A 12,965-nucleotide genomic window follows, 5' to 3' on the forward strand; every position below is an offset into this window, starting at 1 on the left:
AGTCCTTTGTAGAAACTGACAAGAGCTCCCTTCAGTGAAACCAACTGTGTGACAGGCCCCAACTAAGTCACTGGCATGCCATTGGCCTTTTATGGACCCCTCTTAAATATGAACAGAGAGTCAAGTATCACCAGACTTCTGAAGAATTCCTCTAAAATAAACCATGGAGATTAAAACAAAGGAAAATATGGGAGTGATATCACCAAGGAGTTGAAGTAGGAAGCCCTAGTCCCTCCCTCTCCCACAGACACACCAATTCAACAGCAATACATGGACTAATTACCTTTTTGAGAAATTTAGAAACTAGCTGAGGGTCTCCTATATCCCAGGAAAGCATAAGACCAGCTACATCAAAGCCAGTAAGAAAATTCAAGACACTCCCTCACCTAATACATACCCCCAGCACAGTGCCATACAATTGGAAATAAACCCCGAGTTCTCAGCTTCTTCCTAGGAAGGGAAGAAAACGACTGAACCACATGTCAAATGTTCTAAATTGTCTGGGAGCTGCTCAAAGCATTTGCTACTGTCTTGCCTATCTCAGAGTACTGATGGGACCTGACATAATCTAGAAGCTTGATAGATGCTCAGAACAAAGCAGTTTAGCATGCAAACATGCACTAGATTCCAGTTTTTCTCTGGGGAGGGAGTTAGACTGTATGTCCAATATTCCAGCATTTCCAGGGCTTCCCAAGGGAATGGATTCTGTCTCACCTTTCTCAGAGTAATGATAAGACTGTATACTCTAGGTGCGTGGTGGCCACTAAGAACAAAGGTGATGGTTTGGATTAGCAAGAAGGTTTGAGAGGATCCCAGAATCTCTGGTTGGGCTGATTAGTGGGAGTCACCTGTATGAGGCCAATCTGCAAATCAGAATGGGAGAGGTGGCTGTTCTTCCAGATGTGCAGATACCAGCACTAAGAATCAGAGGAAAAGAACTAGCAGGGAAACATGGTCCCAAAACAGGAATAATATAAAGCTCTAGAAGCTGACCCTAATCAAATGGGGGCATATTAATTACCTGACAGAGAATTCAAAATAATTGTAATAAAGATGTTCAGTGAGCTCAAAAGAACAATGCATTAAAAAGTGAGAATTTCAAGAAAATAGTATAGAAAATTTTTAAAAGGACCAAACAGAAATATTAGAGCTGAGGAATGCAATAACTGAACTGAAAAATCCAGTAAAGGAATTCAACAGCAGGTTAAATCAAGCAGAAGAAAGAATCAGTGAACTCAAAGATAGCTCATTTGAAATTACCCAGTCAGAGGAGCAAAAAGGAAAAAGAATGTAGAAGAATAAAGAAAGCATAAGAGTCTTATAAGACAGTCAAACAGGTCAATGTATACATTATGGGAGTCCCAGAAAGAGAAGGTGGAGGGAGGAAGGATCAGAAATCTTACAGAAGCAATGGCTGAAAACTTGCCAAATCTAGGGAAGGAAATGTACATTAAGAACAAGGAAGCCCAACAAACCTCAAATAAGATAAACCAAAGAAATCCACACTGGGACAGATAATCAAGTTGTCAAAAGTCAGTGACAAAGAATTTTGAAAGCAGCAATAGAAAAGCAACTTGATATGAACAAGGGAACCCCCATTAGACTACATACAGACTTCTCCACAGAGTTTCCAGGCTAGTAGGGAGTGGAATGACGTAGTGAATGTACTTTAAAGACAAAAAAACTGTCAACCAAGAACACTATAAGTAGCAAAACTCCTTAAAAAACAAAGAGATAAGGCCTTTCCCAGACAAATTAACCTGGAATTAAAAACCATGGACCTGTGTCAGAAGAAATGCTAAAGGTAGTTTTTCAAGTTGAAGCAAAGGACTCTAAAGAGCCACAATAAAACATAGAAAATGTAAAGCACTGGTAAGTATATCAATAAATACAGAATACTTAATACTTTAGTGGTATATAAATCATTTTTAATCCTAGTATAAGAGCTAAGACAAAAATATCAAAAATAGCAATAACTGAAAATATGGTAATGGATACACAATATAAAAAGATGGAAATTATAACATCAGTAATGTGTGAGGGGAGAAGTAAAGTGTAGTTTCTGTATATGATTGAAGTTGCTGTCAACTTAAAATAGACTGTTAAAATTATGTTTTATGTAAGTCCCATGGTGACCATAAAAAATACCTATAGAAAATACACAAAAGAAAAATAGAAAGGAATCAAGATATATTAATATTAAAAAATCAAACACAAAGAAAGATGGCAAGAGAGGAAAAGAAGGACAAAAAAACTATGAAACAGGCAGAAAACAATTAACAAAATGGTAGCAAGTCCTTCCATATCAGTAATTGGTTTAAATATAAATGAATTCTCTATTCAAAACACGAAGAGTGGCTGAGTGGGTTACAAAAAGATTAAATTACATGCTATCTACAAAAGACTCACTTTAGATTTAAGGATACACAGGCTGAAAATAACAGATGAGTAAAGATGTTCTATGCAAATGGCGACCAAGAGAAAGCAGGAGTGGATATACTTAGATAAAATAAACTTTAAGCCAAACCATCACAAGACACAAAGAAGGATATTGTATATAATGATAAAAGGGTCAATTCATAAGGAACTTATAACAATTATAAATAAATATGCCCCCAACATCAGACACTCTAACATATAAAGCAAATACAAAACTAAACTGAAGGCAGAAATAGACACTAATACAGTGAGAATGGGAGACTTCAGTACCCCACTTCCAATAATGGATACAACAGTTGATTTAAGACCTAAGAATATGACCAACAGCTTTAAAACTCCTAGAAAAAAAAATGGGAAAGCTTCATGAACTTGGTCTTGGCAATGATTTCTTAAATATGACACAAATAGCACAGGCAACAAAAGCAAAGATAGGTAAATAGGACCTCCTAAAACTAAAAAGCATTTGTTTGCACAGAAGAAACAATCAACACAAGGCAATCTACAAAAATAGAGAAAATATTTGCAAACCGCATACCTGATAAGAGATTAATATCCAAAATATATAAGAAGCTCTTACAACTCAATAGGAAAAAAAAATCCAGGTAACTTGATTAAAAAATGGGCTAAGGTTGAACAAACATTTCCTCAAGGAAGGAAGAATTACAAATGGTGGCAGGTATATTCAAAGATGCTCAACATCAGTAATCATCAGGAAAATGCAAAGCAAAACCACAATGAGATATTGTCTCACACCTATTAGGATGGTGTTATTAAAAAAAATAAAGATAACAAATGTTGGCAATGATGTGGAGAAATTGGAACCTTTGCACACTGTTGATGGGAATGTAAAATGGTATGGCTGCTGTGGAAAACAGTATAGAGGTTCATCAAAAAGTTAAAAATAGAACTACCATATGATCCAGTAATCCTACTTTTAGATAATAATCCAAAATAATTGCAATCAGGATCCTGAAGAGATATTTGTCGTGTTCATTGTGGCATATTTAAACTAGCCAGATGTGGAAATAACCTAAGTGGCCATTGATGGATGAATGGATAAAGACAGTATGTTACATACATACAATGGAGTATTGTTCCACCTTAAAAAAGAAGGAAATGTTGCTGTATACAACAACATGGATGAACCTTGAGGACATTATACTAAGTGAAATAAGCCAGTCACAGAAAGACAAATACTATATGAGTCCAGTTATGAGATAGCTACAATAGTCAAGTTCATAGAAGTAGAGAGCAGAATGTTGATTGCCAGGTTCTAGGGAGAGAGGGAGAGAGGGATTGACTATTCCAACAAGCATGAAGTTTCAGTTATACAAGCTGAATCAGTTCTAGAGATCTGCTGTATAACACCATGCCTGTAGTTACAACTACTGTATTGTAAACTTACAAACTTGAAAGGGTAGATTTTCATGTTGAGTGTTCCTACCACAGTGAAATAAGAAAAGGAAACTAAGCAGAAATAGAAACACAAGGAGAGGAAAATCTTGGGGGAAAAGTCTTCATTGAGATAAGAAAATATAGCATCCATTAAATAAGAATAAAGGGTATTCAGAGAACAAATTAAATGCAAAAGCAGAATGGAAGATTCAGTAGAAGGATTAGAAGATAAGCTTGAGGAGATTTCCCAGAAAACGAGGAGAAAAAAATTTTTAAAGATTACAATTAGGGAAAAAAAGTTGTTAGAGAAGCAGTGTATGAAATCAAATATCAAATAGTAAGGTTCCAGAAAGATAGTGAAATAAATAGCAGGAAGAAAATTATCCAGTATAATTCAAGGACATTTTATATAGCTAAAGAATATGATTTCTAGCCACAGCATGGCTAGCAGAGTAGATAAAAAACATGAAGATAGAGCATTATGAAACTTCAGAACACCAGAGAATGGAATAAACAATGAATCTACATAATTTGGTAGAGTTTGGGAATAAATACTTGAAAAATAACAGAAAAGTAAATAAAAAAGACTTTTATTGGCTCCATGAAAAACAAAAAAAATTTTTGGTCATGGTATACCATAAGAATAAATAGCATTTTTATAGCAATTACAATCATAATGTCTATATTAAATACTGATCTAACTAAATATGTGACATGATAATAATGAGGACAATGGAAAGTGTGGGAAAGGTGGGGATAGGAAGATATAAGAGAGAATAGCCTCATTTTTCAATAGTGGAAATTCAATAAAAAGCTTAAAACTGGCATTTATTTAATAGTTGTATGTTATTTAGTGATATGATTTTTAATGGGATATACGTATAAATTATACATGAGAGGCATCTCCCATGTATACTGTCTCCCCTTAGATCAATAATCTTTATGGACCAAAAATCTATGTGAGAAAGTGAGTTACAGCACTGGAATAGCCCAAAGATTATTTACTGTACTGATGCCATCAAGGCTTCTCTTTTTTCTCTGTCTCATGCAAAACCTTCTTGAATTACCATAGCTGGTATAAGTTGGGGACCTAAGTTGGGGGGGAAAGGCCACCTGCCCTTGTGTGCTGGTCCATGTTTTGGGCCATGTCTCCTGGCTTTTTTAGATTGGGAGTGTCCTGTGTTGGAAGAACACAGGCAACGCAAGAATTCCACTCTGCTGGACACCAGTAAAGCAGTATCAATAGAGAAGGCACCACAGTTTCCAAATCTTTCTGCAATTCTAGGTGAGTTTCCACATTATTTTTTCTCATGCCAGGAGAAAACCCTCATCTATGTTGGAAAAAGCTAAGTATTTTTTTTCTTTTGAATGATTTGTAAACTAAGTTTATCAATTAGGATTACCTTTGGCTACATATATCTGACTAATGCTACCTAAGCTTATATGGGTTTGCTCTTTCATAATTTTTATCTTGAACTAATTTTAGACTTGCAGAAAAGTTGCAAAAATAGTACAAAGGGTTCCTGTACACCTCTCATCCAGCCTTCCTTAATGTTGTATAACTTCAGACCAATGATCAGAATCAGAAAGTTAACATGGGTGTAAAACTATTAACTCAACTACAGCCCTTATTCACATTTCACAGTTTTCCACTAATGTCGTTTCTTCAGGATCCTATCTAGGATGTGATTGTCATTTCTCCCTTAGTCTGCTGTACCCATGACAGCTCCTCAGTCTGTCTTTGTCTTTCATGACCTTGATTCTTTTGAAGATTACAGATCAATTATTTGGTAGAATGTTCTTCAGTTTGAATTTGTCTAATGTTTTCTCATGACTGGGATGAGTTTATGCAGTTTTTGATAAGAACACCACAGAAATGATGTGCCCTTCTGAGTACATTGTATTAAGGAGTTCTTGATGTCAGTGTATCTTATCACTGGTAGTGTTAGACTTCGTCACTTCATAGAGGTGTTATCTTCTGGTTTTCTCCATTGTAAAGTTACTAGTTTCCTTTTGTAGTTCATAACTATCTAGGAAAGGTAGTTTCAGACTCTGTAAATCCTGCTTCTCCTTTCATTCACTGATATTACCAGTCATAGAGGAACTTGACTGCAACTGCCCAGTGGTGATTTTCTATTTCACTCTTTTTTGCTACATTTATTAATTGGAATTTTATGGTTACAGAACTCTTTTCTGCCACTTATTTATTCAATTTCTTATATCAGTATATATTACTCGATTATATTACATCATTATAAATGATGGATATTTATATAGAGTATATATGGAGTATATATGTAGTATAAGCTCATGGATATTTATTTTACTTTATGCATTAAAATCCAATATTTTATTTAATTCCAGTATATAAATAAAGGAGTTTCAGAATTGTTTCCCAGTTGTGTACAGTTGTTTGTGTTTAACATTACAGTATCCAGTCAACATGCTGTTTTCCAAAGTTATGTTGATTAATTCTCTTCCTTCCCTCCCCTTTCAGTGCAGTTGTGATTCACTTGTAATATTGTTAAATCATTTGTTAGTGTTAAATCCAAGTTTTGGTTCTCCCATCCTATTTGATTTTGTTCATTTATTTGGGGAGCTGGGGAAACGCAAAGGCATATGAAACGTTACTATGGTTCTAAGAGCCATAGCTATACAAAACAGTATTTTCACAAAAGTATCACTTTTCCTTCTTCCCCCTGATACCCTGATCCTATTCTCTCTACTTTATATCCCTTTCCTACACACCCCTTATAGATAACCAGTCTCTTTAGTTTAGGATTCACCTTTCTTGTCTTTCTTTTGCACAAATAGATAACTATGTATTTTACTTCTTTCTTACATGAAAGATAGCATACTTTTATGTATAGATACTTTTTTCATTTTGCTTTTCCCACTTAATAATATGAACTGGAAATCACTTCATATGGTTTTACAGAGATATTTTCCATGTTTTTCACAGCTGCACTCCACTCCATTATGTGGATATATTTTCCTTTACTTAACCACTCTCCTGTGAATTGGGTATTTGGGTTTTTTTCCTAGTATTTTGCCATTATAAACAATGCTTCAATGAATAAACTCATGATACATATATTAATATTATTGGTAATATATCTTCAAGGTATATTCCCATAAGTAGGATGGCTGGGTCAAAAGGTAAGTGAATATATAGTTTTGTTAAGTATTCTCAAATTTTCCTTTGGAAGGATTGTACCAGTTTGCACTCTACCCAGCAATGTATTGGAGTGCCTGTTTCCCCATACCCACACCCACAAAACATATTGTCATATTTTTAAAGTTTTGCTACTCTAGTAGATGAGAAGTTGTATCTCAGTATTATTTTAAATTGCATTTCCCTGATTATATGTGAGTTTAAATATTTTTCATGAATTTGAGGGCCATATTTATTTTGTGTGTGTGTATGTGTGTGTGTTGTGTATAAATTTTCTGTTCATTTCTTTGCCCCATTTTCCAATTGATATTTTTCATCCTTTACCCTCAATTTTTAAGAGTTCATTGTATATTAGGAACCTGAGCCTCTTTGTGAATATTTTCTCCCAGTTAGTCATTTGTCTTTTTGTTAATGGTATTTTTTGTCATGCCAAAAAATGTTTATTTATATTGACTTTTCTTCCCAGGCCAGAGCTAGATTGTGTTATCAGCTTACTAATGTCCATAAGATACTAGACTCTTTCTGTCTTTTTACTATGAAGTATGTTGGCTTGTTACCCCATAGTTGTAAGATGGTTGCTAAGCCTCCAGGCACGACAGCAGCATTCTTGGCAGAAAAAGCCTCCCTAGCCAAGTACATTTCCTTTTGTCAGAAGAGCAAAAGCTTTCCCAGAAATTCCCCAGCAGACTTCTATTTAGGTCCACTGGTCAGAACTAAGTCATATATCTACAGACCACTTGGGAGGCTACTTTGGTAAAATTTACCAAAAAACCAAGGATTTTGCTTTCCTAGCCTCTTTACTGGTAGAAAGCAAGAGAAAATGGAAAAATGAAGCAGGGGAGTAGGAATGGATGCTGTCAGCTGTCCTAGCAGAACCTGCCACAAAATGGAAGGAAGATCAGCTTAAGAGCTAATATTGAGTATGGGGTCCTTTATGGGAGAGCTGAGAGCTATCTGGACGGCAGTATTTCTGACAGTGTTTGAAAGCCTTGTCTTGTATTTCATGTTTAGTTTGGCAACTCCATCGCTGATATAAAGCACCCAAAGAAGCCTCCTGTCTCCTTAGTAAATATTCCACTTAGATTCTTCATCCCCTGTAAATGACAAAAAGTCTACCTCAAACTGTACTAGATTAAAAAGGAAATTTATTACTATGTGATTCTGAAAAATCTAGCAGTAAATCAGTTGCAGATATAACTTGATCCAGGGTTTCAAATGATATCAGTAGGACCCAATCCTTCCATCTCAGCTCAGGATCCCTCTATATCAGTTACACCCTCAGCCAGGCTGCAGATAAATATTTAGGGTCTGCATAGATGTTTTGAAGCCTTAGGATTAGAAGAGATTACCTAGGAAGTGAAAATACATAGAAAATAAATATGTAAAAAGAATATGACTGAAACACTCCAACATTCAGAACAAAAGTTACCAAGAGATAAATAAAACAAGGATAGAAGACTGAGAACTGTCATGACCCACATCTCTCCTGGTCCTCCATCTCCATTAGCAAATGTAGCACAGCAAACCAGGAACATGGCAGGTATTCTCGACACTTTCCTCTTTGTCACTTCCTATATCCAATCTCTTACCAAATCTTGATAACAATTTTATCTCTTATAGAACTCTCAAACCTACTACTTCTGTTTTGGGAGATGAAAATGAGAGGAGTGATTAGCCTCAAGTGTTGTCAAATTTAGCAAGTAAAGATACAGAAAGCCCAGTTAAATTTGAATTCAGATAAGCAGCAAATACTTTTAAAATAATTATGCCACAAGTATTATATATGCTTGTACTCTTACTTGGGAAATACACTAAAAAATTACTTGTTGTTTCACTGAACTATGTTTTCTACCTTTATCTTGCATCTACCTACCACTTCAGCAGTTTATTAAAAATAATAATAATAATAATAAAGGGAGAAATGTGGGATCCACATATAAATCAAGTATAAAAATCAAACGAATATTCATATTTGACCTGATTGTTTATAGTTCATAATGCGTGATCAGAACCGAAAGTTTCTGTGATGAATGCCCTTGTACTGTTCACCATGTAAGAACTTATTCACTATGTAAGAACTTGTTCACCATGTAAGAACTTGTTCGTTATGCTTCAGAAGATTGGAGACTGACGAGAACTAGGATTGAGATGGATTAATGATTGTGCATTGAGCATTGACCCCCCCTATACAGAATTTTATTGTTGTTAACAACCATTTGATCAATAAATATGAGAGATGCCCTCTCAAAAAAAAAAAAATAAATTACTTGTTGTTTATCTGGAATTCAGACTGAAGTGGGCATCCTGTATTTCATCCAGCAAACTGTTTGTCCAGAAAGGCAGGACGGTTCCTGCTCGAGAGGAAGGTTCCTGCTCGACGATGGGAGCTGAAACTAGATGGCTGTGCCTTGGGAGTCGGGCACAGGAGAGGGAGTTACATTAGTGCATGAGGACAGCTCTTTGAAAAAATATGAAATGGATAAGATGAGAGAGAAGGGTATGTAGCAGGAAGGGGTATGAGATACAAGTAGAATTTTGGGGAAGATGAAAGAGACCTGAATATGTTTTAAATACTGACAGAAAAGTTGCAGTAAAAAGGGAGAGCCCGAAAATCCAGGAGAGTGGAAATGGAAGGCTAACTAATGAAGAATTTTAATCACAAAAGCCTTCTCTACTACCTAACAGTAAATCTTTTATACAGAATTTATTTACTCCTGTGAAACCTGGATCTCTTGAGATAAAGATATTTTTAAGAATGCTTTCTCTTATCTGCAGCAGGTCAGATCATCAACATATATTAAGCTTTGTAATCATTCTAAAACGATTATAAGACACAATCACTAAAATCAGTTTTATTTTGTTTTCCAAATTTGAGTTCCTTTTTCTGTACTTATAAGTACTCACAGGTTAAATAATTAAAATACTAAAGTATGTTTTTATTTATAGATAATACAACTTGTGAAGTTTTACTTGCTGAGAAAACTTACTCTTCGACCTCTGAAAAAACAAAGAAAAAAGCAAGTATTGAAGTAGAGTAACTACATAAACTATAAAGTTCATTAATACGGAGCATATTTTTAACCAACATTTTTATAGGAATTATTGTTCAGATATTTAAGTCAATAATTTAAAACCTACTTGGAGTTTAGCAATTAGATTACATTATTCCATTTCCTTTCCTGCTTCCATGCATACTATCTCAGGCTCAGGCTCCACCAGTTCTCTCTCTCACACACACAAACTTCCATATCGAATGGAAATCAAGTATCTTAAATATGTCACAGCTTGCATTAAATGCCATTTCTTATAGTCTTGTATGTTCTGCCCTTTTTCAAAAGCTTTGGTCCTAGCATGTGTCTCTTTCTGACTCTAGTTTTCCCATCCCTAAGATGCTGGTATATAAAACCTTACTTGTATTTCTCCAGAGAAGATACATAAATGGCCAATAAGCACCTGACAACATGTTCAATATCATTAGTCATTAGGAAAATGCAAATCAAAACCACAATGAGCTATTACTTCATATCTACTAGGATAACTATAATAAAAAAGACAGATAATAACCAATGTTAATAATAATGTAGAGAAATTGGGAACTTCAAACATCCCCATGGGAATATGAAATAGTGCAGTCACTTTGAAATACAGTTTGGCTGTTCTCCCAAACTGTAAATATGGAGTTACCATAGGACTCAGCAATTCTACTCTGAGGTTATACCCAGGAGAAATAAAAACATATACCTTCTTGAAAACATACATATCAATGGTCATAGCAGCATTTATTAATAATAGCTACAAAGTGGAAACATTCAGAATGCCCATCTACTGATGAATAGATAAATAAAATAGAGTATGTCCATACAATAGAATATTATTTGACAATAAAAACAAATGAAGCTACATGCTACAACTGGATGAACCTTGAAAACATTATGCAGCATGAAAGAAACCAGTCACAAAGACCACATATTATATGATTTCATTTATAAGAAATATCCAAGATAGGCAAATATATAAAGAGATTAGTATATATGTTTTATATATACATATATATATACACACACACATTATATGTATTTTTATATATACATTATATATACTTACATTATACATTATATGTAATATATATATATATTACATATATATACACACACACATAAGGTGTACATAGATTAGTGGTTACTTAGGTCTGGTGAGGATGAAGTGGAGCTTGACTGCTAGTGGGCGTGGGGTTTCTCTTAAGGGTAACAAAAGTATTCTAAAATTAGGCCGCTGAGGTGATTGCGTAACCCTGTGACTATACTAATAACCATTGAATTTTACTCTTTAAATGAGTGAGTTTTATGGTTTGTGAATTAACATCTCAGTAAAGTTGCTTAAAAAACCAACAACTTCCCTTTCAGGCCCAACTCAAATTCTACCTTCTCAGTTATGCTGAATATATGTAAACTTTGAATACTGTTATAAATGCCTCCGGAAAGCCTGAGACAGGTTGCTGAGCAGTCTGAGTGTTTGGGGCAGGGATTAGTTGGTAAAGCAACACGCTGTCTTGTAGATGCAGCTTTCTGAAGTGTTAGAGAGGACTTTGGGCTTCTTAAAAGAAGGTTATCACACAGTAAAGACATTTATACAAATATATTGAAAGTTTTCTCTAAAATTTAGTTTTAAATATTGATAAATAGAGAGATGTCATTATCATTTCCTTTCACAGAACACTCTTTGGGAGCTGTAACCTTAAATGTGATAGAGAAATTCTTTGAGCTGAGTGTACTTCAAACTATTTTGTCTTGCAAAGATTTTTTTCCTTTAGATATATAAAAAAATGTTTTTTAAGAAAAACATTTATCTTTAAGTTGAAAAAACTTTTCACATTAAAGGAATAAGAGCTAAAATAGATATTCCATTTTAATTGAAACAATTGTAACATATGTATTATATACATTACAGTAAAAATAGAACAACTGAGAAGTGCTACAAATGTTTCTATAGCACTCTGAAATGTATTTTATAATTATGAATTTGTTTCAGCCTGAAAAAGATTCTGATCCTAAAGATAGAAATTTTCAGACAAAGTTAAGTGCTCATCATCTTCAAGTCAAGGCTCCATCATCTCACCAGAAGTCTGCTCTTGAAAGCAGTTCAGGTAGATCAGTTTCCAAAGTTCTGCTGCCTTGGTCCCTGGAACCTGCTTTGGTAAGCGCTGACCTTTTATTAACTACTTCTTGAAAAGAGTATAAAAAGCAAATGTACTTATTGGGAAGGTTTAGAGATGCATAATTTCTTAACCAATCTAAGAAAAAATGCAGAGAAGCTATATACTTGCGTCTATTTACAGGCGGATGTTGTCTAAATGGACTGACAGTTGACAATTTTGTCCCTTGGGACCACTGGGAAGCAGATATTCAGACAGAATTAAGAGTTCAGGTGGAATATTGGAGGGGATAATAAACAGAGGAGAGCTAGGAGGAAGCAGAATTAGGCAGGTAGCCTCAGTCCTCGATGAAGATCTGATGAAAGCTCTCCCAGTGGGAGGTCTGGAGCAAAAATTGTCCGTTGCAGGAGTCTGATGTTGGGTGGCTTTGCTCAGATGTTGCTGGAGGGCTGCTGGAAGAGGCAGTGGCCTCAGCCCAAAATCTGAAGCAGATGGTAAAGCTTTTGTAGCTGGTCTGTCCGCTGACTGCCAGCTCTTTGATTAAGGAGATCTGAGCAGAGCACCTCTGTGGCTGCCACAGTGATGATAATTACAACTATCATTGAGTATCTCCTACTCTCCAGGCACCATAGGTTCTCTTTAGCAATCCCTAGGGGTAAGAATAATCCTCATTGTTCAGATGAAGATATTAAAAGATTATATAGCTAATAAAGGAGAGAGCTGACATATTCAGTATAGCAGGTAAGTACACACATACATTTTTTAAATAAAAGTTTTTCTAATAAACGAGTCCAGATTATTTCT

At 35.0% G+C, this 12,965-nt stretch overlaps 1 protein-coding gene across 1 annotated transcript in view; it reads left to right on the top strand.

The window, feature by feature from the left end:
* MEIKIN (meiotic kinetochore factor) overlaps nt 1–12,965 on the top strand; it is an 83,268-nt gene that overhangs the window by 11,258 nt on the left and 59,045 nt on the right. The window contains exons 5-6 of the mRNA XM_073221620.1: nt 5,000–5,119; nt 9,956–10,026. Of these exons, the coding sequence (XP_073077721.1) occupies nt 5,000–5,119; nt 9,956–10,026 (191 nt within the window). The remainder of the gene's footprint in view (nt 1–4,999; nt 5,120–9,955; nt 10,027–12,965) is intronic.

Source organism: Manis javanica, chromosome 14 (genome assembly GCF_040802235.1).
Source record: "Manis javanica isolate MJ-LG chromosome 14, MJ_LKY, whole genome shotgun sequence".
NCBI classification, from domain to species: domain Eukaryota; kingdom Metazoa; phylum Chordata; class Mammalia; order Pholidota; family Manidae; genus Manis; species Manis javanica.